At 38.2% G+C, this 26,216-nt stretch overlaps 1 protein-coding gene across 10 annotated transcripts in view; it reads right to left on the bottom strand.

Moving 5' to 3' along the window:
* KCNQ1 (potassium voltage-gated channel subfamily Q member 1) overlaps window positions 1-26,216 on the bottom strand; it is a 404,259-nt gene that overhangs the window by 97,579 nt on the left and 280,464 nt on the right. For all 10 annotated transcript variants that reach the window (XM_071808985.1, XM_065839685.2, XM_065839683.2 and 7 more), the window contains 4 exons: window positions 14,595-14,670; window positions 8,699-8,793; window positions 7,991-8,037; window positions 7,095-7,156 (listed from right to left, as the gene is read on the bottom strand). In XM_071808985.1, coding sequence (XP_071665086.1) covers window positions 7,095-7,156; window positions 7,991-8,037; window positions 8,699-8,793; window positions 14,595-14,670 — 280 coding nt within the window. The remainder of the gene's footprint in view (window positions 1-7,094; window positions 7,157-7,990; window positions 8,038-8,698; window positions 8,794-14,594; window positions 14,671-26,216) is intronic.

The raw sequence follows: 26,216 nt of genomic DNA on the forward strand, positions 1-26,216 counted from the left end.
CAAACAGATAACAATGTTGTTTCAAAGACCTTACAGTCTGTGGGCTCTGTGGGTGCCCCATCCAGGAGCCAGCAGCTGTGCACAACAACCCACTATAAAAAGGGCCATATTGAACAAAACCAAAGTTTATCTGCCCCACTTACCTTGTTTCTAGTGCAAAGTTCGTGGCAGAGTCTTAAAAAAAAAGAGTGCCATAAAGCACATATACAAAAAATCATGCTTTTACGTTTTTTACCAAGTTACTGCTGAGTACTATTTAAAGCAACTGGAGTTTAGATACAGATACCCAGTTCAACAATCCTCAAGTGAGCCTTTCTCCATGACTTTGCCTAATCTCTCTCAGTTTGTTTCTACTCCAGCTACCAAAGCTTCTGGCAGCGGTGACTTCTTCAAGCAATTGAGTTTGGTTTTCTTTTTCACCATGTATGCCTGATAATTTAATTTTACTGTAGGTGGGGAGACGGGAAGCATTGGATACTGGAAATTGAAATCTGCAGCTTTTTTTTTGTTTACCTACTGCAATATTAACAGATCAGTGAGAGAAAAGCTATTACAATTTAAGGCTGCCTGATGACCTAGATTGATGAAGGATGTGCTTAGTTGTAGTCCAATTTATAGAAAATGGGCATCCTCCATCACTAAGATCAGCACTGAAATTGCTTCCGTATGCTTGTACTTCAGCATCTGGAAAAAGACTAAGGATTAAATTAATAGGGATACTTAATCTTCCATATGTCTCTTAATATTCCTCCACATCCCCCAGGTTATTACTTCTGCATTATTGCAAGAACTACATACAAGATGAGTAACTGCTTGATGGTGGTTCTTCTGATTTTGATTATCTTTTAAAGTTTCCATCCAAACCCCAAGTTTTTAGTTCTGTTTCTAGCTATCAGGAAGGCAAATCCTCACACGCCCATTGCAGAAACTGCCAATATTCAATATCTGAACTGCCTAATGCATGTTCAGCCTGCGAAGTGCTGAATATTTCTGTGCCAGACACTTTCCAAAGCCATCTCTTCCAACTGATGATTTATGGATCTAACCACGGCTTCCAGCACTGACCAGAAAGTCAGATGGTTGTTTGACAGTATTTTACCATCAATTTTTTAGCATCATTATTCAATTAAAAATAAAGCCAAAATGTCCCTGCACATCGCATACTGATGTGCAAGGCGGCCGTCACCAGTCAGCGCCTTTTTTGATGTTTGCATTAATTGCTATGTTACAGCAGGAAGCAGAGTAACTGTTCCCACAGGCTAGAGAATGTCATTAAAAATAAGACAAAAAGCCCACCAAGGTCTGATCCTGTGTTAGGTAGGATATTTCATTTAAAACTGGAAGACTGGCCACACACAAAGAATTTTTTTAGGTGAACAAGCTGTGCACGTGAAACCTGGTATTTGTGAAGCCAGGAAGAGGTAGATGAGGTAACATTTTCCTAAGTAAAATGCTAAACTACCTAATATATGTTCTTACGATTGCATATATGGAGCATCCAATAATGACACACATTTATGTACAGATCTATACTTCCATTTACGAGAGAAATGCTGTCATGTAACACATCTGTGTTACTGAGCAAAACTGTATCACAACAACCAAAAGACAAAAAATCCTCTGGAAGGCATACATCTCTGATAAAGCTTGATGCTTTAAGGCAGGCTGATGAAGGAAGGTTGAAATATTGGCTCATCGAGGTTACCTTATGTTTTGGTTAAAAAGCCAGCTTCACAGCCTGCTGGGTCAAAGAAAAGACTCCCATTAGCTTTAAACGGGCTTTGGAGTCTGTCCTAAAGCTTTCTGCATTGGATGGGTTGGGAGTTCATGCCATGATTAAATTTACCTGGTGATACAATGAAATTTATTCATGTGACAGGGGAATTCCTCTGCAATATATAGCTCAAGTTCATATATTTTTTTTAGCAAACCAGCAAGAGAAATAAGCTAGCTATAAAACCTTTTTGCAATGCGGAACTATTGGTTGATTAGAAAGCAAGAGCAGGAAAGAAGAAGTTTAAAATCAGAAACTGGACCTAGATTTATCAATAGTCATTCTCTTCATCTGGACTGCACTGGGTAGGGTTCCAGCAAAACTCGTTGCCAGTACACATATGGATAGAATCAATGCACTGGTGAAATAATTAAGGAAAATTATTTAGCCAGAAGAAAATGCCATACCGCATATATAAATGTTATAACATACAGGTCTCCACCACTTTTTGAAAGCCACCTCAAATAGCCTTTGCACTTATTTATCCTTCCAAGTTCCACACTTAGCATTCACAGTGAAAAATGTTTAAAACATCTATCATATCCTTACAGTTTTATTGAACAGGGGATCTATACATTTGACAATCAAAGACACTGTAGATGAATGAGAGAAAACCAAATCACAATAACCAGAACTCAAAAGAAACGTGCAAAGAAGAGAAATTCCTTTCGGTTTTGGTTTCCAAAATCAGTTCAGATTTCCAGTAGGCAACTCAAGAAGCATGGTAGCATCTATTTTAGGGTAGATGCGTTCACATGACAGATTTGTTTTTAATAGATTTTAAAAGCGGTGCAATCTGTTTTTAAAGTAAATCTGTGAAAAAAAATGATTCTCAGTTCGGTGCTGCGCTGCTTGTTTGAATTTCCCGATGTTGCTCGGGTTGGTCAGCACTAGTCAGAACACAAGGGTTCACATCTTCAGCTGTTAGCATGCAAAATGCGCGTATGCTTGGAATGAATATTGTCTTGCAGAATGGTTGGACTCACAGCGAAAGACACATGCTTCATACTACGTACCTTGCATTTAAACAGAAATCTCCATTTAAATCTCTATATCTTAAAACTTAGCAGTAGATAGCACTGCTCCTACTGTTCCATATAGCTGAAAAAGACGACTATAAGATGTTAATTGTGATCTTGGCAATATGGTTAATAAATCTGTACTTACTGTCAGGTACAGGAATAGTTTTGAGTATATGGGACACCCAGAAAATTGCTTTGGATCGCTATAACTATGCTTAAAAGGGAGAATGTAAAGTGTCCGAATCATTGCAGAAAGTTAAGTCGTCTTTTTAAAATAACAGAGAATAGAACATAATGTCTACTGTTCAGAATTATTTTAAATTTTTTTTTTTTAAATCTCTACTCTGGGAGGTCCACAGGCAGGACCTACAGACATCTGGGGGAGCCTGATATGTAGGCACAAAAGCTTGACGAGACTCCAGGGACCACTGATTTTAGCCCTAACTATAAATTCCCGATGATTTAATGCAGTGTCTGTATTTAAGACTGAATTATCTTATGGCAGCCAAGCACCAAGTCTGGCTGACTACCTGAACAATGCAAGCTGCGCCTGTTATATCTAAACTAATGGTCAGCAAAAGGCTGAAAAAGAACGGATCAATTTATTCTAAAAAATTAGCACTACAGTTATTTATAGCCAAGCTAAAATTAAAGCAGTGAAAATAAAAGTGGAGATGTGGCACACAGAGGTTCTGGAGTGCACTGCGGGCTTGCTCCTGGCCAGGCACACCCAGCACTAAACCACCGGCACGCAGCAATCCCTGCGTGAGGATTAGCAGCTGTGCTTCTCTGCAAAAACTGGTTTTGATTTTGACTTTGGTAGCAAGCCAGCAGTGGCCAGGTTTCTTGAGGGTAGGCTGAATAGTCATTCACAGACGTTTCACGATAAAAAGAGAGAAGGCTGGTCACTGCAAATGAATTGATTTGCTTCTGTAATCCTGCTCAACAACATTCTCTGAGGGAATGGACCGGAGCACGCACATGCACACGCTTAGACCTTTGCTGCTGAGCGGCGTTTGTGAGCTCAGCCCGGGCACCACACGCCAGCAGTTCCATGCCCTCTGGACCAAAGCTGGCTGGTGTACCGACAGACCGGCTGCGGGCACACCGGGTGCTGCGACTGCCCGCACCTTTAGAGGAACGTGGCATTTGCTACCCTCAGCTCTGCAAGCAACAGGGAACAATGGCAAAGCAAAAATGTGCTGTGATTACATGTTGGACTGTCACTTCTTTTCACGAAGGCCTATCAGGTTGTGCAGTTTCTAGTTACCTTTACAAAAACCACCTTTTCGGGTGGCCTAAACAAAAATATCGTTTGGGGAGGAATCTGCAGGAAGTCTCCTGCAAGAGTGATTCATCCCTCTGGCTTTTGCATATTAGGAAACAATCTTTAGTTACATTATCACAAACTGTATATATTACAAGGTGAAAGTTTCACTCTGCACAAGATGACTAGACTGTACAGAGACCTTCCACCTCCCTAATAAACATGTTCCTAAATTTAAAAGAAGAAAATGCTATTCTTTGCTGTTTTCAATACTTGGATATCGTAATTCCTGTCAAGATACTGCTGTTAGAGCGTTTTATTTTTAAAATGTCCCTTTCAGGTTCTGTTCCTTCTGTACAGCCAGTCACACGTGTGCCTCTAGAGCAGGGGTGTCAAACTCATTTTCACCAGGGGCCACATCAGCCTCACAGTTGCCTTCAAAGGGCCAAACGTAATTTTAGGACTGTATAAATGTAATTGCTTTAGAGCATGTTTGCTTGTGCCACAAGAGCTTTGAAAAGTGACATGATGTCCCAGAAACACAATTAAATACTCTTGAAGGCAGAATTAACTTTATTTGCAAAAGCTTCTCCAGTTAAAATCCACCTCCACAAAAGCCTGTAGGAATACACATAAAATCGGATTCTGCCTCTGTGACGGGCAAGCAGCAGCTCCCATGCTGACAGCAGACACCCATAAGCAGAAGCATCTGAACGCTGAAAAAATGAAAGTCCAGGGTTTCTTCTCTTTCTGCTTTAACACAGACTTTCTGACAACTGTACATCAGCCTTCTGCTGCAACAAGCACGCTAACGATCACTGAGAAAGACCTATTAGAAGAACTCGGCCTATTTCTGTGGCATGGGAAGTCCCGTGTAACTTCTTGCTGCAGGAATGTCCATGTAATTTCAGAAGGCTATGGCTCATTTTAAAATGACATAACAGGCATGTTTGAAATGCACAAAAGGTGGTTAGATGCTGACACGAGCCTGCAGCACTGAAAATCTCTCCTTCAGAAGTCCATGACTCAAAACTGATTCACAAACCAAATTAGATGCAACTGTTTAAAATATGTATTCACCTTAAAAAACAGTTGATGTAAATATCCTTTATATAGTGCTCAGCTTGGGAAGGATTTAGTTGTATGTTGAAAGCATATCATGTACTGTCTGCCTTATGAGAATGAGAAGGCCAATCTCTGAGAGCAAAAATACCAAAAAACTTGCTTTTGGCAACCATCTGCAGCAAAAATGTGATTTCAGCATTGCCTGTGTGTTGTTATATATACCACTATTTGCTGAATCCAACCGAAAGTCTCTATTTTTAGCCTTTCAGCTACTTTCAGATAAAATTCCTGCAGATAGGACTAGCTGTATAGGGCAGATAACATACAGTTCTGAAACCACAGATGACCTCATGCAACTGCAAAGAAAGAAGGGTCTGTTACTTAAAACAAGGCTAAAATTTAACCCAGCTATACTAAAATTAAACAGGGAGTGTTTTACAGTCCCACTACAAGACATAAAACAACAGTCACTGTAAATTCACGGTGTACTTATTTGTAAGGATGTAAAAAGAGTAATTAATAACCGGCAAACAGCTTATCTTTGAGCCAGTACAACACTAACGCTTTCCCAGGCTCGTTGGAGATTTTACAAATAGCACTAAGAAGCTATTTTAGCTGTCATTTGAGAATTATTTGTCCAAACTGAAAAGTCATTGCTCTTTGTCACAAGTCACAAGACCTTTTTAGTGTTCCACACTTTTAGTTGACATTATGGAGAGAAAATAAATAAACATATTCCAAACTTTCTGGAAAGGGCTTCCATGTGTAACAACATTTACCAGCCACAGATCCAAGCGAGCACTGCACAGTGATTCTTCTTCGTGCAAAATGCACTGTACCTTCCTACCTTCTACTTCACCCTTTCTGTGTCACCCTATATGCCAAAAGGCAGCTGTTATCTTTAAAATGCCATTTACTTCCAATAGATTGAAGTATAGTTCTGAGTACTATCATTTAAGTTTTTAAGGAGAAATGTGTAAGGAACACGTATTTCACAAGTGAATCAAGACAGACAGGGTGTTCAATTTGTGTCCTTTGGGACACAAACTGTTGCTCACACCTCTTTTGGTTTGCAGAATATTTGCTGGATATTTCTTCAGAACAAATTCTTCATGACCTTATCACATACTTCCAGTTGTGGAAGAAACAATCTGAAACCTCTTTTTGACAAGAAAAAATTTCACTCCTTAATATCAAATGAACAGTTTAGATACATGAGTGAAATAATGTTAAGGTAAAGAAATTCTTTCACCCCCTCACCAAATCACTATAAGAGACCAGTAAAGGCTTCAAACCATTTCCATTAACTCTCCCATTCTTTGCTCAATACCAATACAGGCAAATGTATATTTTCTAATGACTACATAACCTCTACCTGTCATCTAATTTTTCAAGCACAGCCAGCTTGTGACTATTGAAATAAAGGGTTACAAAGCACTTAACTGTTAATTTGAGATTATAGAACTATCCTGATTTTTTTCTGGTTTCATATAACTTGAAAGGAGAAAATCCATTTGTCATAATGAATGAAAACCAGGACAGAACAAGGTTTGCTCTCTTTCTAAGGAATTGTAGGTGGAGTTATATAAACAACAGAGCAAGGATCAAAGGGAAATCTTAGGGAGTGTAGAATACTGAGGTATTAAAGGAACAGAGTCTTTTATCTATTGTGGAGGAAGGAAGTAGAGTATTGAGACATGTGTAATATATACAACTAAGAAACAAAACCCAAGCGAGTCCCAAAAGAGACTGAAATCAATTAAAGTCTCTTTTTTTCTTATTTTGTTAAAATGACAAGAAAGAACCAGAAGTGAAATCCACAACAAAAATTAAACTCCAACATCTGGAAAAGCTAGGTTCAAATTCAACTCTATTTTAAACTGAATTTTTCCCCACATCCTATGAAACAAGCACTGTTCCATCACAGACCGTATCCCAATTCACTGCCAGTCGAACTGAGGCTTACCTTGTCCTCTACCCTGTTCAGCCTGGCACCAATCGTGTTATTCCCTCGATCTTTGCTTTTTTCTGTGGAACAAGAAACATTTTTAAATTAATATATGGTAGTATAACAAAATAGCAGCAAGCCACAAAAGGGTGTGTTTAACTAGCCCACCAACACAGTGTAACTGAACACCTTTGCCAGGCTGGTAGTTCTATTCCTTAAAAAAGGCTTTTTGTTTCTTTTTATAGCATTACCCATGCGATGACTTTTAAGAGCCCTTATGTTTAAGGCACTTTCAACCTTAGTTTTATGCTTTAACCTAGGAGAACAAAACTGTTCCCAATTTAGTTAATATGTTTTAATTGCCATTAAAAAAATCTGCCACTATGCAAAAGACTCTACAGCCAATTTGAACAATGCATTTGGTAACATTTTATCCTTTTTCTCCCCGCCCCCCCAATACTGTATGGACAATATTGAAAAATTAAATTAACAGAGTGTCTTGATTAGCCAGACCCCCAAACAAACTTAGTACTTCCTGTACTAGCTGCTGATTCCCTTAGTACTTCCAGTCTCTTTTCAAAGGTATTAAAGCTCTATGTGAGTATTACTTATTTCATAAGAACTCTGTAATCATTGCATACCATTTTATTGAAAATATGATAAGTCTCAGAGAGATTAGAGCCAACATTTTGAAAACTTCAGTGAAAGTAGGTGCTTTAAATATCTAAATAAGAACAACCCTATTTTAAAGTTGTTGATGACTAAATATTATTGTGGTTGCCTAAACTTCAGACCGCAAGTGGTTGGCACTGTTTAAAAGTTTGGCAACAAAATAAAAAGTATTTTAACAAGTATTTTCCATTAATTACATCTTCATCAAATTAACTTTAGACACATCCTTCATATTAACTTACCTGAGACAGAGATAAAAAGAGATGGCTTCCCTATGGATTGGTCCAACCTATAAAACAAAAAGAATATTTTTTAGTTTTTATTGTATCAGCCTGAATCAGCACCTTCACCTTCTCTAGTTGGAGGGGAAAGACCTCTTCACAAACAAGCAAAGCGAAGTTCAAGTAGTTCTGGTTTGTCCTGTAAGTTGCTTTGGGCTAAGAATAGCTTGAAATAAAAAACAAAACAAAACAAAATTAGATTAGACTTAGATTGGTCTTTAGCTTCCTTAAGCCCTTTGCTTTTCCACACAAACAGCATTGTTTCCTCTTTTCCCTGTTCTTCCACAGCTTACTTGTTGTGTCTATCACTCTTAGTTTGCTCTTAAGTGCAATTCCACCACAGCAGGTGACAGTATTTCACGTATAATACAGCCCCTAACATGTAAGGTTTACAGTGTATAGTCAAAGCTAGCAGGGACTGAAGCAATACATGTAAGTATAATGAAAAGTTTAAGTCCCAATCATCAGATTTTTAAGCTCTTTGCCTTTTCCTTCCTGTGTGAAAACTTTACTTGAACGCCATTTTATATTCCACAACTTTGCACAGTCCTACCAACACGACACCTGTAACCCTCTCAGCTTTTGATCCGTGGTCCCAGTCACTGACCTATTTACAAGTATCTCTCTGCTGCTGTTTACAGATACAGACACTGAACTTTACTGACATACCTCCTCTGTAACTCCTTGATTCGCACCATCAGGTTGAGGTGACCCTGAGAATACTGCTCAATAACATCTCGGACATCATAGGGCTTTCTGGCTTGCTGTAAAATAAAAAACAAAAAACCATACCTTTAAGACACAAGGATGTAGGAATACTCTTTTTTCCAAGAGTAGACAGTAAGTTCTTTTAAACTCTTAACACTGTGTAAACATTTGAAATGTTTTTATTGTTGCTATGGTCATACATTTTTTGAGGAATAATTATGACAGTTCTGATTTCATCCACCTTTTTGTTACTGCAGGTCTACATGTCTTTCAAGGAGTAATGGTTTAAAACTAAAAGAGGGGAGATTCAGGCTGGACATGAGGAAGAAATTTTTCACAATGAGGGTAGAGAAACACTGGCACAGGTTGCCCAGGGAGGTGGTAGATGCCCCATCCCTGGAGACATTCAAGGCCAGGCTGGACAAGGCTCTGAGGAACCTGATCTAGTGGAGATGTCTCTGCTCATTGCAGGGGGGTTGGACTGGGTGACCTTTGAAGGTCCCTTCCAGCCTATTCTATGATTCTGACTCATTGATTATGCTGTCTATGGATACTGTGTATATAATTTTCAAGGTTTGGTTAAAACCTTGGTAACACTGAGTTGCAACTTTTCCTTTTTTGCATCTTTTGAGAACAAGGAAAAGAATTTACAGTGGTAGCTTCTAACATACCAGAATCTGTATCCCATTTGAGGTCTCAGAAATATTTTGTCACCTGCAATTCAGCAGGAGATGTCTCTGCACTGCTTAACCTTATTTCATATGCTGCAGGTTTTCCTCAGTTCCATGCCCCAGATACCTTTTTTTAAGCCAAATGAAAGTGGGATACAATATAAAAACCAGGCTATGGCACCTTCATGCAGTCCCCTGCCCCTGCCTGGGAGGTAGCTCCTGCATTTTAGGAATCATTACTTTATAATTGCTACTTTAATAATATCAGTCACTTTAATAATATCACTTCATCAAACAAATTATATTTCAGTCTGCCAGATTCCCCAAAGCCAACTGCAAACCTTGAGTGAATGTGAGATAGTCCCTAGTGGAGGCTAAGCAGGAATGGGAATTGCTTCAGTCTAACCAAAGAAGAATTCTCAAGAACCCCAACTGCTTATACACATATAAATCATAACTAACATCCACAAAGAAAGAAATATGATTCAACAATGGCATAAGCCCATAAGTCTTTCCATGGACTAGTACTGTAAACATAATGATATTAAAAATAAAAAAAAAAAAGAAGAATTCTTGGATTATTTTTGTACTATAAATAAGCAAGAGAGAAATCTGCAAGATCAGCTTGAAAACTCCAGGTTCAGGAAAGCTGTTCAGTAACAACAGAGATGCCAAGCTTTCTCCTGCTGTCCTCGTACTCTGATGCAGGTGTCTGACAGTAGAAAGAGGAGGTATGTCCCTGCCTGTTTTTCATTTACTGGGCTGCTTCTTTCTCTCTAAAATAAGAACTGAAAACTTGGAGTAAATAGAATTTATGAATGAAGTTTAATTTCTGAGTAGGATAGGGTATTAATAGTCAATACTGACTATTCTGTAATTCTTTCATATTGAAAGCTGATATTTCAAGAGAAAATGCTCTTAATGATGACAACATATTAGTTTTGTAAAAGGAAGAAACCTGCAGCAGGCAACAGATGAGTATTGATAGAACAAAAGTAGAAGCCAGGCCCATAGCTTTCTTTAACTACTTTTTTACTTTCGCCCCTCTGCTAATTAAACAATACTCATGGCAAAAATTTTCTTAAATGATGCCCCATCATACATGAGAGTTTGCAAAAGGCACAAAAGCCAATGTCAAATATTAAATACGCACGACTGCATGAGCAGGGAGGCAGACCCAGGAAAGGGAGAGGGGAATCTGTACAATGGGTATTTCTGGGAAATGTAAACAAATAACAGTCAAATAAAGTGGGTAGAACACCCTTTGAAGCATAGGACACTTTGAATCACATTGTTTGGCACAGCCCAGTACAGAGATTAGAAAAGATTACACACACAATTCGGGATTCATACCATGACAAATGAATTACATAAGAAGATGAATGATTAAGACTATAAATGCAAGATTTTCCAGTGGAATTGTAATAAACCAGGCAACAGTTACTCAGGTCATCAATGGAACTCCAACTTGTATTTTTAGTTTACACTAAGTATAGAATATTTGCCATGGTGAAAAACATAACACAAGTTAAAAACATGTTTTAGAAGGAAACTGATTTACTCAACAGGAAGAATTTCTGTGGGAAGAGGAAAAAAACCTATTTCAAAATGACAATGGGAAATCAGACCAAATCCCTGGTCCTTGGATCTGTGAGAGATAACACAGTTGTATCCATGTGTGTAAGTCTTAAGACATTTAGAAACTTTCCTAATGGAAAGACAAAGATTATTTACTTTGAATCTAGCTAGTGGAATAACTGAGTACAGTGATTTTATTTCTGAAATTCAGCTGTAGGGTTAGACTGTACCCAAGACATTTGATTTATAACTAATATATAAGATAAATTAATTTCTAAGTACTCTAAGTACTAAGTGCTCTCCCTATAATCTACAGAATCCTTCCTTAACCATGAGCCATTCACCTTAACTGATGCGCAGGACTTATGTTGACTCCTAGTAGAAGATGATCCTTCCTACACAATTTGAAACAGTCCTACGGGCTTTACATGGGAATAAACGCACCCATTAAAAAAAAGGTATTAATTCTTTATAATATTATACTGGGTTCTTACATGGACATCATCATATGGACTACATTCAAACATGGACTTTAAAATAGCCCATAAACTTCTCCCCTTCTTTAAAAGAGGAAATGATGCCCTTGTGTGATGCTTCACACATAACTGCTTTTCATGTCTTTTGAAATTTCTTTGTATCCCTGTTTAGCTTCTCTTTATTTATTTATTTACTTTTAAGCAGGAAGTGTCTCCTTTCTAACTCACTTTTATCCTTGTGGTGTCATCACCACCTGTTATTAATTAAGCTCTTAAAAAACCCCAAACCCCTATCTATACAAACTTAGGCATACAGGTGTATCCTGCAAACAGCTGGTACAGTTTAAAAACCACACCGGCTTCATGCTGGGACCTATTTTGCACAATTTTCCTCTTCCTCTCCTTCTTCCTATGTTTCCCCTCCACAAAAGCTTCAGAAACATCTCTAAAAAATACTCCTTTTAAGTGCTGGCCTTGCAATTACTTACGTTCCAGCTTATTTTAAGCATGACCAATGAACTTCACCTGAAATTATTCAGGTTTTTTCAACAGCTACAGAAAAAAAAATCTGAATTTTCTTTTAGGAAGATACATTTCATGTAAACACAGAAATATTAGAAGGCAAATACCTATCAGAAAACAGCTACACAGACCTCTTAAAGGCTGAGAGACACATTTCAAAATGCACCTTCTGCTTTACCTTAATGTCAGATATTATGCTGGACTAGTTACTAGAAACTGTAGAGTCATTACTTGGCACTTATTTAAACATTTTAACTTCCTATGAGTATTTCATGTGCATACAATAGAAGAAAGTAGATTTAAAACACGTGAGGAAAGAATAATGACAGTGGTTATCTCTTAATTACAGGAGAGATTTTCAAAAAGCACCTTACGGCTTGAATTTCAAGGTGACTTCGCGCATTAAGTTACTTAGGTGCTTTTGAAAACTTTACCATTGGTGCTCTCCAAATTCTTAAACTCGGTCATAACCTTGTGTTCAGAAATTATGGAGAAGTATCAGATATCCCCCACACCTGCCTACTGGAAGATCCTGCTTCTGACAGAAACAGGAGTGACTTCAGCTACATTTCACTTCAGCCTGACATTTTCAGTTCTTTAGTAACAGCTTATATCGTTATCTCAGGAAGGAGAAAGACTACTAAGGAAGGATGAGAGACAACCTTGTTGAGGGATTTTGTAGATGGCCAGGACCAGGTCTTTTGCAGATGTGAAAGTGAGAGTACAACTGAGAAGCCAGATTAGCAACCAGGATACTGAGTGCAAACAAGTTTTAAGTATGAACTGAATAGTCCCATTCTATTCAGTCAAATGCTTTTTCAGCTTCTATCAAGTCACCTGCCACAGGGGAGTTTCATTGAGTTGCCAGGTGGATAATGTTGCGTTCAGGCATTTTCAAAATCTGTTTTAGACAAATACCACTTGGGAGGTAGATATATAATAGGTAGTTTTCTTGTTTTTAAGCAGTTTAGTTAATAACATGGCAAATATTTTATGATATAAATTTGTGTGAGCAATGGTTCAGTAATTACCATAGAGCAAAGGATCACAATTAGGTTTTAGAATGAGAATAAATTAAAGTTTAATGTAACTGTCCACATTTGGGAAGTTTTTCACTGAACAGCTGTGCACACAGCACTGGAATGGGTCATGTCTCTTGTCAAGTTAAAAGTGCTGGCCAGCAAGTGTTAAGGAGCAACAAAATGGCTACAAAACTTATTTTCAAGTAGTCCAGTCTGTCTTAATATTAGTCTAATAAGAGTAACAGGTGAATGTGCTAGAAAAAACTTCCTGAAAGTGCTACCTCCAAGAAATTCCCAGACATGGGAGATTTCAGCCTTCATAGCGAACAGTCTGAATACATCACACATAATCAAACTTCTGAAAAGGTCAGTCAACCTAAGCCATAAATTAGCTCATCAATTTTAGCAAAAATAAAAAGATGCAATGCAGAAAATTGCTAAAGAATTCAGGCGGTGCTTCTAAATCTCAATGAGGAAGTCAGAATCACACTTCTGAAGTAGCAGCAAACATCGTCTTACAGACAGGATGCTAGTCGTCATCATCATCATCACCATCATCTTTGTTTCGATCCCAAACTTTGCACCCTTGAAATATTTGAAGGAAAAAGGACATTCCCATTTTTTGGGGGTATAAATTAAGGGTGGGAAAACATTTTGGCCTGTCACAAGCACTAGTGCCGAGGTCATATACGAAAACGGATATAGGCAGTTAAGCCCCTCTCTTTCTTCACATTTTCAGTTGTGAAGCCTGTTCTCCAGGGATTGTCCCTTATTAATTAATTTTAAGTAAAGTAATGTATTTCTTACATTTATATATATATATATATTTTTTTCCCACCTGTTTTAAATCAAGGTGAAGGCTGTCAACACATGTATTTTTACTAGATTAATGAAACTGATTTAGAAACCACATTCTTAGAAAGTGTGCAGTCAGAATTTTTTATTCAGACGAGGCAAAAAGGTTAATTAGCTACTGTTAGATGCTTACGGTATTGTAACACCACAGCAAGCGAAGCGACACACAGGAGATGTATGTCAGTCAGGGCTAGAGGGGTAAAGAGAACCAGTATCTCACAAACTGGGAAGGAGATTTATCCACACAGAGGGGAGAAGGGAAAAGGAAGGAGAAACCTTCCAATACATTAACAAATTTCCACCCCAGTTTCTTATCAGGACTTCATTATCATTGAGTGAGAGACTGAAACAAGGCTGAGCTAGTATTTTAATCTCTAATCCTACTGACTCGGCATGAGAGTAACATACAGCTCAGAATTAATGGAGACATATGAGAATGTTTGCACTGCGAGAAAGAGACAGCGATAACACAGGGTTAAGGGTCAAGCCCATTAGTAGAAAATAACATTTTAATTCAGACTGCATTTCAGGAGTTTAGCCTATTTCCAGTGTGTCCACAGTTGAATAACCTTCTGCTAAACAACCACTCTATTGAAGGAGGAAGAGAATAGTGGGTGTAGCTCATTATTACTGAAATGAATTGTGTTAGTCTCTCTTGAGTTTCTAAAAGGAACAATGAATCAGGAGAACAAAAGGGTTTATTTAGAAAATGAACTTTCTATTCACAACTTACCTGAAACTTTTTCTTTGCCACAAAATACTGCATCCTACGAATCACCTTAATTGCAGCACGGTGGTGTTCTCGCAGCCTGTGGGGAAAACAAGGGAGGTGAGTGGGGTGAAAGAGCATCTCCAACCAGACAATAAATAAAGCAGCCTGCAGTAAATGCTTCAATAACACGTAAATGTACAATGTAAGGAGTTGTGATTCAGTCTGGGAGCACAACACACTATTATGTTGACCTTCCCCACCTTCCAAGGTGGCTACAAAAATCCAGGATTTTATCTGACCTATGCTGGGTTTGCATACATTTCATAGAAAAAGAGGTGCCTGCATAACTTCTTCCTATGTCTAAGCAAACCTCCACCAATCTTACCCAGTTTCATTTCCACACACACACACAAAGCTATCAACTTTCTGCATATTCAGCCATGCCCAGCTTCTATATATGGTCACTCCAGAAATCCAGTTTGGGCATATATATATATGTATATATGTTGTTTTTTTTTTTTTTTTTTGGGGGGGGGGGTGATCTCCTCCTACCCGCAAGTCCTGTACAATGTTTCTTCACTTACACAAACTTGTTTTTCAAAAATTATTTTAAAAAACCCAAACAAACGAATGCTTTAAAGATTTTTGAGTTAATGACTGCCAAATAAATCAAAATGTTCCTGTGGTAGCTGGATGCAACATCTACATTAGATATGTATCCCCAAACTGAACTGTAAGTTTATATAGACAAAAATAATCTGAAATGTCTTTAAACAAGTATTTTCCCCTCTTCATGCACATGCATATGAATTTAAAACAGAATTAAAATCTAAACATTTGCTCTTTGTACTTTATCTGATTTTTATACTATCTAACATTTTTAAACAGTTCATTAAGAGCAACAGGCCTATTAATTTTTTCAAAGCTTGCAAAAATTATAGATTTTTCTTCTTAGCATTAAAACATCAAATGAAACATTTAAGCTGTGCCAATGATTTATTCTACTTGTTCATTCTATTACCCTTATCACAACGTGTTTGAATGACATCATTGCACATAATTTCTTTCCCTTTTAAATGCTTGAGCATGTAGTATTTCCAGCTCTCATCCCAAATGGACTTCTAGGGATGGCTTTGGGGAATCAGCAGTAAAAGCAGAGTTAGATATTCCAGATTTTTTATCTTTATAAAATCATTATTACTAATTCTGACAGGCAGGCATACTGAGATGTCAATAGGCAGTGCCTTCTGTCTGTACTGAACCTCACAGCATTCATGCTCATTATGGGATGGAAAAATTATGTTTAAGTTCTGTATAAGTTTGAGTCTTTGGTGTGGTACAGCGTGGTATCACTCAAGCCTCTTCAGTTAACCCAACCTGAAATTTTAGTGAGTATTCGTGTATTTCCTCAGGACAAACTTCCGCCAGCATTCTGTATGTACAAATGGTGGATGCCTGTCCTCTGAACAGCATGGCAAGTGTAGCTGGGGCATTCCATTTCTAAGTACTCACACTTTTTAGCTGGAAAATAGCTTTCTGCAAAACCAAAGACAGAACCAAAAAAACCTCACATTTCTGACTTGCAGGTACTGCCGGTTAGGTAGTTGTTCTTTCTTACAGAAATTGTTCAGATTCAGCAATGATGTCAAGAAAAGATTGCCTTCTCCAGATACAGTGTGAAATATGCTCGTTTTTCAAACTAATAATGAGCAGCTTTTCACCACAAGCCAACAGATCGTTAAGACTCTAAGTGCATTTTACATAACGTGACTGTGCCTCAATAATTACACACTAATCCATGAATCTGTAGTTGGATCTGTATAGGAAGGAACTTCCCTCTTAATACCTTACTGAGATGCTCAGAGAGGTGGTGTCCAGGTCTCTGCTTGTGCAAATCTGACTAAAAGATCATGGTTCATGCTACAAAAATGTAAATTCACTCCTCCTAACTGGGAAGGCTGCCTATTTGGACCGAGGCCCACTGAGTGGAGCTACTTCATGGTATCCCCGTTCTGTGAGCCTTTGCTGCATCACTCTGCTGTTAGGAACAAGGACAACTTCCCCAAAACATAAAGAAAATAAAGTGTTTGGAGTCTTTAAGTTCTGCTTCACAGAGATGGAGGCCAGAAAGATAAACACTGCTTAATTTGCTCTTAAATATCAAAGGTATCAAAGTGTAACTGTCATGCAGCTATACATCCTATACGTAAATGCACACAAAAACATCTAATGACAAATAGAAATAAATTTCAATCGCTGTAAAACTGCTTGTAGTATTTTGGTTTATGCCTCATTTCCTCTGGTGCATTCTTCACAGTCCATTATTTCCGAGCAAAATATTTTTCCTTGAGACAGACATCCACAAGCAAAGCACACCAAATCCCTCATTCTCTATCAGGACGACGAGTCTCATCTATAAGCAAGCCAGCCAGATAATAAAAATGATATTCGCCATTCAGTGAAATAACAAAAGTATTACCACCAAAATGATCTTCCAATGCAGCTATTTTACATCAATCATTGTTCAGTGCTAACACAAACTTCCATGCCAGGAGAGAAAGTTAATATTCTCATTTTATTCCTTCCCATTTCCAGCTCCAGTAGGAAACCTTACAGTAAGTTGCTTTCTGCTTATGCTGTAAAACCTAATTCCACACAACAGGCTGTCCTGATTGCCCATGATTAAATGCTTCTGCGATGAGGGAAGGGAATAAAGGATTTAATTAGTAGCCAAGGTTATGATTCACGGCTGTTTGATCTCTTTTGCAAACTCGTAACAAATGCCTTAGTAAATTGAGAGTTTAACCATTAACTAGTGATATTTGTTTGTTCAGCCACTCGTGACATCTCTGAATTCTGGTTACGGAATGGCTGTCTGCAACCTCTGGGGACGCACACCATGTTTAGGCGTCAGATAGCAACTCAGTACAATACTGTCCTTAGAGCCAGAGTTGCAGGAATACTTTTTCTTTTTCGAGTGTGGCGGGAAATGACATCATCCAAGAGTGCTGACAGACAGCAGCAACACACCTTGGCTGGGCAGGAATCCCCATGGTGAGCGGGAGCCACCCTTTGGAGCAGCCACAGAATGGCTCTGCAGGGACCAACAGGGTACCCTGGAGAGCCTGTCCGCTCCAGCATAGCTGCTGGAGCTAAGCTTTCTTGCAAATGAAATCCCCCCGCCCCCCTCCCCCCACCTTTTTTTTTTTGGTTTTGTCTAACTTCGGTACAACCTTGTTTGATAAGCACAGGGTCAGCAGATGAGGCTTTTGCCCTTTTGTTAACGAAGCTATTTTCCTCTCCTGAGTGTTCAACAGGCTTTGAACCTCACCCTCACCACACTCATTAATCTCATGATAACCAACATCCAAAGGGACTTGCCAGTTGCTGTTTGAGTGATTCCAATGACCATCATTGTCTTCAAAAATAAACTGAAGTAGTTTGCATGCCCGTAAAATCAAGCTAAAGATTACTGCTTCCAATACTAGACAACATCTCAGCTTGCACCTTTCTGAAGAAAAATTGCCAATAACTTTCCCTGGCTACCAGTAGTTTTCTTTCTCAATATAAACAGGACATGAAGATCACTTTGAACATGGCACATACTATGTGACATTTCCCGAGGACTTAAATTCAGTGATTTGGGTTCCGAAGCCACCAATGAAGCTATAACACTGTCAGAACACATAGGAATGATCCAGAAGGATGGTAATAGGGTCAACAGATTCATGCAAACCTAAATTATTTGTAGGTATAAGCTAGGTTTGCTTTATTCATGCACTGAAAAAGTAGCCTGTTGTGGATGCAGGCATTAGTCAAAGCATAAGAATGAGAATAAATAAAACAAACCAAAGAAACCACACAGCAACAAAGTACAACGGATTGAGCACCGACATTACAACAGAAAGCCTAACAGAATAAAATGACTAGAAATCTTAAGTTTTTCCTGCATTCTTTTGTTTTCAGGATACTTTATCTACGACAAGTCATTTGGAGGAAACCTGATCTCTTCATTAGTCCCTCAGAAACGTGGACTGGAATTTCACATAATTTGGAAAACAAGCATGCTGAACAATTCCAGGCAATTTTATAGACGTTCTCATTTGGCTGGAGAGTTGTTATACATTTAGAAATAGCCCAAACTATTGTAATGGAGACATTTGTACATTTCACTGCATTATTCATTTTTCACAACACCGCCAGATGAAACTTCAATGCGTTTCCCAAGGTGTGGCTCATTCCCCAGTCCCTCACTCACCAGCAGCCACTGTGAATGTCACCAGCTTCAGGCAGCACCCACCTTCCTCCTTCCTGCGAGGGGACCTGCAGGGCCAGCCCAGAAAAACATTTCCAGAGACCAAGACTAAGATTTTTCGTTACAAAAAACAGGTGGCTTCACAAAGAAGGAAATAGGCAGTTGCATGGCTTGGTTGTTTTATGTTTCTAGAAAAATAAGAACTTATTTTTTTAAAAATAAGTTTTACAAGACTAGTCCCTATTCCAAAATGCACAATTCTTTCATTTAAGAACAAGAATGAAAAAACAATTACTAATTAGAAATATTTATTGTCCTTACAAAGCTTCTGAATTTTATATCAAATCCTTAGTAATGCCATTAGAAGTTTGTTCCCCTTTTCATCTCAGGAATGTGTTCTACATATTGGTTTAGTGTTAACAGAAATATTAAAGCAACAAGACATAGGAAAGGTGGTGCTAATTTCCTATTTATAACACTTGCCTTTTTGTTCATTTGTAGAACATTTTATTACCAGGACCATAAAGTTTGGCACAGACCTCCCGACATACACAGACGCTGATATTATCGGTATGAAAGGTCGAAGCTGTCTATTCAGAATGAGTTTAACACGAACAAAAACTCAGTAGGAAAGAGCCACAGATTTATAATATCTTTTACAAAATTCCCATTTCTCAGTAAACCTAACACTGATTTGAAGTCAAGCTCAGTTTTCAAACATATTTAAATTCTCTGCAGTCATCTTAAATTTCTGACACAGGACAGAGCTAAAGTACTAAAAAAAAAGCTGAAGTGGGTTGGCTAAAGTTTTTGGCACGAATCATTATTTAGACTTGAACTTTATCTTTAACGCATCAGATTTTGATAATATGTTGTGCATGTGAACTGTAATATTTTTTCCATTCAGGCACTGAAAAACGTTCCTTGTCACAGAATTTGGTAGACGACATTCACAGTAACAACATTAAGCCATTTCATTAGCGCATTTAAGTCTAATGAAATCTTTCATCGTTAGTCCTCCAGGAGCTTTTGGTATAGAATTTGCTGTGGCTCAGGGTTATTCTTGTCTTTTCACACGTCCTGTCATTCCCTGCCCATTACAGCTGATGGGAGTCTCTCCATACTGGGCAACATTTTAGATGCAGCAAATTGGAAGGGATTAGGTTGCATCGCTGTGTATTCTGTAATAGGAAATGCCTGATGACCATATCCAGGAACAAAACCAGAATCACCGATTATTTCAAATAATGTGAGCTACCCTGCTTTTCCTTTCTTCTGTTGCTAGAGCTTGGCAACTGTTGTTTGCCGTTATGATACGTTTAGCGGGGGCTCTCAAAATATGCCCTGGCCCACAATGATTCACAAAACCCACCTAAAGGGCAACCCAGTAAAAGCTGCCAACAAGTGTTAGAAAGGTATGACGACACTTGAAGAGCAAACCAGAACTGCAGTTTCATTAAATATGCTTCAGCCAAGCTTAGTGTTCATGTAAATGCTCCCATAATATTTCCAATATATGAATGTGTTTATTTTTAACACACAAACATTCTTTACTAGACCTTGCTCTCTGGACTTCCCATCCTTTTGTGAAAGTTAGAAAGAAGTGAGAAGACAAATGAAAAGAAATTCAGCTACGGGTATACACAGAACAACAAGAATCACAAATAGTGGGTAAGCTAGATTTTTACACCTTCTATGGTCTTAGCAGTCAAAGGCATTCTAGTAATTCTTGGTGAACAAGTAATCTGGTTACAAAAGATCTACATCTACTGAGCTCTTATTCATGCTTGCAAATTTGTCATGAACAGGTAAGATTTCATCAAATGCATTTGTTCACCTAAGCACTGAATAATTCAATGTCAGCAGCAAATTATTTCTATTTGACCAATAATTTCTATAGAATACTATGTTTTGAGTGTTTAATTTTAAAAATAGGAGCTGCTTTGACTTAAACACACGTGTCTCCATGCAATTTCTGTTCCCTACCTTTGGGAATGTAGGGGCTGACTTCCCACAGAAGCATTAGTGATTCTAAATTTAAAAATGGTTCTGCAAGAGGGCTCTGTAAAAGTAATGTCAAATTCACTCTTTTGGTGAACCCTTCAGCCAGTAAACACCTTGGTTATTATTTACTGAATGTGAACATAGCTCCAGGGGAATTAGCTTAAACTGAATTAACAATTGTAAGCTCCTCTCCCGACTATTTGCGGTTGGTCTCTTTTTTTATTTAAAAGATGTAATTTTAAATCCATAGTCATATTTTAATGGATTTGTATTTTTATTTTACGGCAGCCCTCATCTCTCAAAAGTGATGGGCTTAACTCAGAAATCCTTTCATGTAGTTACAGTAACCCTGTTTTCTCTACAGATAAACTGGTTTAGCTTGGTTTGTGGATTTTTAAGAGACACGCAAAAACCAACAAGTTTAAAAAATAACATTGCCTTTGGAAGATGTTGATGTTTTAACGTCTTCAGTTCAGAATAAAAATTGCTTACTATTACAAGAAACGTTTTACAAAGGAAAAAAAAATGTGTAGGCTTTTCAAAACCATATCTTGGAGCATGGTATATAAGTGGGGGAAGGTGCTGGAAAGATGCAGCCTCCCCATGAGTCTCAGCAGCCATAGCTCAGGGCGTGGTGTGACCCCCCCAGCTCCCAGCTGCACCTTGGCAGAGATGTGACACGGGTGTACGGCTGGCGACCGGGACCCATGACAGCCCCAGCACTGCACAGGGGCTTCTCTCCTGCTCTGGGAGCCTCTGCGTGGTGATGGCAGCTGGTGGGAAACCTGATCAGCCATGCTTGGCAGGTCAGAAAGAATCCCAAGCTCTGCACCGGTGGCCTGGGAGAGATGTCCAAGGGGTGACGGAGAAGCAGGAGACGGGAGTTTGTATGGAAAGGGGAAAACAAGCTCAAGTAACTTGACTTGTTTCAAGCACCAATGGCAATTTGAGACTCAGAATGACTTGGGAAAATACAGCTCATCAGTCTAGTTCTTTAAAATATGATCATATCAAGGCAATCTGAAATAAATATTTAAACGCAGACCTAAGAAGGGAAAACAAAACAAAACATTGCTCTCCTGACCTGGAGTTAACACAGGTAAAAATAACAACTGCCATGTGGATGAGCAAGTGATGGCACGAAGTGCGGAAGTTTTTTGCTAGCTATTTTTCTGACAGAGAACACAAGTCTCATAAGGGGCTTGGCTTCATAACTCCCCCAAAGTAAAAGCTCTTAATATCTGTACTGCTCCACAATGATTATATTGCTGTAACTCAAGGTAGATGATTTTACAACTGAATTTTCAAGATCAGCTTTCTGCAAAGTATTTATGTGATACCGGGAGAATGAATACAGGATAAGGAAGAAAAACACGCCATTAAAAACAAAGTTTTCAACCAAACTGACTCTCTGCTCCATCCCCAGTTGTCCCTCTGTTCGTAGAATCATAGAACAATTTGGGTCGGAAGGGACCTTCAAAGGTCACCTAGTCCAACTGCTCTGCAATGAGCAGGGACATCTCCAACTAGATCAGGTTGGTCCATTAATCAGCATGTCCTGATAAACAAAACAAAAACTGGTTTCCAACTGAACAGAAGATGCTCCAGAAGAGGTAAACAGCAAGACAAATCGCTGTAGCTAGAATAAAGATGATGCATGTTTTCAGAACTAATGGTATGCTAGGGCAAACAGATGTTGCATCAGAGATTTCTTTTGTGGTCTGCCTGCAATGGTGCTAGCTAAGAATATTACCCTTACTATAAAAGCTTGTGTTGAAATCAGGCAAGAGCATGAGATTTCTTATACATCCTAAATCACCTTTGCTGTGTATTTTCACAATTCTGTTTTCACTTACATCTGTTACCAGGGTATGAAGAGTTACACAAAGGACATGGAGGGGAAAAAAAATAGGAAAACAAAATTATTTTTTGAAGGAACTAAAATACCTTATAGAGAAAGCAGGACAAATATAAAAACTAGTCCCCATTTTGTCAGAATTGGTTGCTCTTCCTCAACTTTGGTGATATCAGTATCAAATACCAATTGATGTGGGTATCAATATGAAATCACAGCTCTTCACACTGTATCTTGTTGAGTCAGAAGGCAGTTACTTTCTCAGACAGTTTCAAGGCCAAGCAATTTCAAAGTAACTAGACAGAAATGAGATCACAGATAAGTAAATAAGAATGTACAGCACTGTCTTACACAGCCTGACATGTTAAACTTCTAAAGAAGCTGAAGACAGAACAAAATGGAGCTGTACTTCAGTGCATATGGAAAGCCATAGATATTATTTTGCAGCATCTGGTCAAGAGCAATCTTTTCAGATTAAAAAAGATTTTTTGCAGAGCTTGTAATTCATGCTGGGAAGAAATAGCCATATTGCCTATTCTTACTTGCCTCTCTATTGTTGGCCTATTCAACCTAAAATAACCTTTGAATATCTAGCCGATTGATGTTACACTACTTCATTATGCTCAACAAGTTGTTAACACTCCACAGTAGCTCTTTCTTGTATTTGTCATAGGGAATTACAAGACCACTGCAAACTCAAGGCTGAGTTGGGCTTTTCTATCTGGCTTAAATTTCATTGCCCAGAATATGCATCAGATACAACCTGTACACAAAACCATATAATGCTGAGTATGGGATGTAAACACATCAAAATTATGATCAACTCATTAAGAATTCTCAATTATTGTTTTCCACTCTACATGATACCTTAACACGCTAATTTAATATATGCTTAATTAAGACTCATCATGTAATATTACTAAAAACATCCCATTTAACCTTTTTTGAGACAAAAGGAATAAGCTTTTATTAGATCAACTACTGATGCAGTTAATTGGGGATCCATGGAATACCAAAAGAGTATTGCATTGCTACTCATTCAACCTCACACAATGACTTCAGCCTGAACCTCCTTCATTTTTTTTCCCTCATCTCAGTAACATGTATTTTAAAATAATGGTGAATAGAGACAAAAAAAGTTGTTTTTTCTTTGTAGAAAATCATAGACAAGAGATCAGATTCACTCATACACCCTCACAAGTTCAGGCTATTCTAACAAGGCGAAAGAGGTAAATCAAGAGAGTATCTCAGCTGTTCAACACAAATGAAAGTCATGACACAGTTGTGACTGACAAAATAAAGCAGCTCTCCTGTTTCAGAGACAGGAATTACAGCAGGAAAAAAATATCTGAAAGGAAAAGGCCATTGACATGAACAGTAATATTTACATTACCAAAATCAGTGATAATACTATTTCAGAAATCCTAACATTTTCCATACTGTTTTCTACTACAGAGAAAACTGGCAAATTCTCCTGCCATTCAATAGTAAAAAAAGAGAAGATGGATGTTGCTGCTGTGAAGCTATTTCTAAGAACTAGATTCTGAAATCATACTGTATCACAAAAAAACCAAACCAAAACAAAACAAAACCAAACCAAACAAAACCAAACAAAACAAAATTGCCACAGAAATCAACTGAAAAACATCAGGCCAAATTCTGCACTGATTTACACCACGAGACACCAGAAGGGACTGGAAGCTGCTGGACTGTTAGGTCACCATGGCTTCTGGCCCCTGATCTCTCAGGGGCTCTGGATGTAGCTTGTGCAGAATGATATAAGTGTCTGCTCGCAGCTGCACTTTTTAGTGGGTGTATCCTCCAAATATAAAGCAATAGAAGACTATAAACGTAAGGGGGTTGCTATAGTGTAAGCAGCAATTAAAAGCATGGCAAACCTGGAACAGATAGCATTAGGACAAGGCGACATCACTTCCCATGTCAATGCCATCATTTTGGAAAAAAAAAAAAAAAGCAGCTACAAATGTACTTCAAAACTGCAGTTTTTGCAACTGGACACATTCTCAAGGATTTGTTATTTTACAATGGTGGAGAAACACATGGGATTTCAACTTGTGGAGAACAGCCTTTTCCTATAAATCACAGAGCGTAATCTGAAACCTAGAAACAGCACAGGGGCTCACATTTATAGATTTAAAACAGATGACGAGCAAGCATGCTCTTAACCCTTTCCCCATAATTTCTTCCCAGTACAAAATGAAAATGAATATGCAAGTACTGAACTGAAATTAACTTGGCAAAAATCAAGATAAACACAATCCTGTAAACACTGAGAAATTCAGCTCTTCGACTGACTTCCCTGAGGACACAAGCGCAGAATTGTCCTAAAGCAAAGCACTGTAAAACAGTTAGACCGTAATCCACCGTTTGGACTGTTCTTTCATCAACTTTTATTTAAGCAGTTTATTTTGTTGAGATTAGGATCTCTCTTATAGAGCAAGACCTGGCAAACACAGGCCCCTGGTTTTGAATATCAGGCTATATTTCACTGGGAAAGAGGTAACTCGCAGCCTGTTGTCTCAGTGGTAAGGTTATAAACTCCTTAATCAGGCAATAGGAGAACTAATACTAACACATTAGCAATAATTTATCTTCAGAAATATGTAAGAGCATTAAGACAATATAAAGAGCATTTATTTATTGTCTTTCAAGATCCCAAATACTTTCTCTCTCATTTTAGCCTCTCATGGCTCACTGGACAAAACAAACCCAACAAGCCCAGCATAGCCTGTTCAAATATGAGTTCTAAGACACAGCCTTTTTTTAAAAAATAATAATAAAAAAACTCAGTGTAAAAAAATTGACTGGAACATCAGCATTGCCAGGAGGCATTAGTCTATACCTTGTCAAAGTTAGAGTTCCAGTACTTTCAGAAATTCACTCACATACACCACACAACAGTATGATTAAAAACAGAAATGGGCTCCGACTGAAATAAAGTAAGATGGTACATCATGCTAAATCTTCGCAGTAATGTCATATTTTAGAACAAATCCTAAACCAACCAATCCAGAAGAGGCGAAAGAAGAATATATAATTTTAAGCTTACTGCAACATCACTCATCTGCACGCACAGTATTTGCCTGTGGTAATCCAACCTCTGTCCTTTTATTGGCTGCAGTTCAGTGAAGTGGTACTTTCGTCCATGTCTCCTGACAAAAAGCTAGAGTGCTTCTGTACTACAGTGAAAAGGTTGCAATTCATAGGAAAAATGACTCTGAAGTGGCAATGATGGGCTGCTGAATCTTTTTCAAGTGAAAAATTTGGTACCTGAGAACATTAGAAAAACACAGCATAAAAATTAGTTTGGTTCTAGCTACTGGGCACGTTGTGGGAGTACCCAAAAAATGCAGTCACAGCTAAAACTTTGTGCTACAATAATTATAGAGACAACCTAAAAAAAATCAGAGTCCTTTTGAAATAGCAGGCTAAAACTATTTTATGTAATTGTACTTGCAAAGAAAGATTTGGGGAAAACAGCATGTAAGAGAGAGTTCATGTTATTGGC

Source organism: Patagioenas fasciata, chromosome 5 (genome assembly GCF_037038585.1).
Source record: "Patagioenas fasciata isolate bPatFas1 chromosome 5, bPatFas1.hap1, whole genome shotgun sequence".
NCBI lineage: Eukaryota > Metazoa > Chordata > Aves > Columbiformes > Columbidae > Patagioenas > Patagioenas fasciata.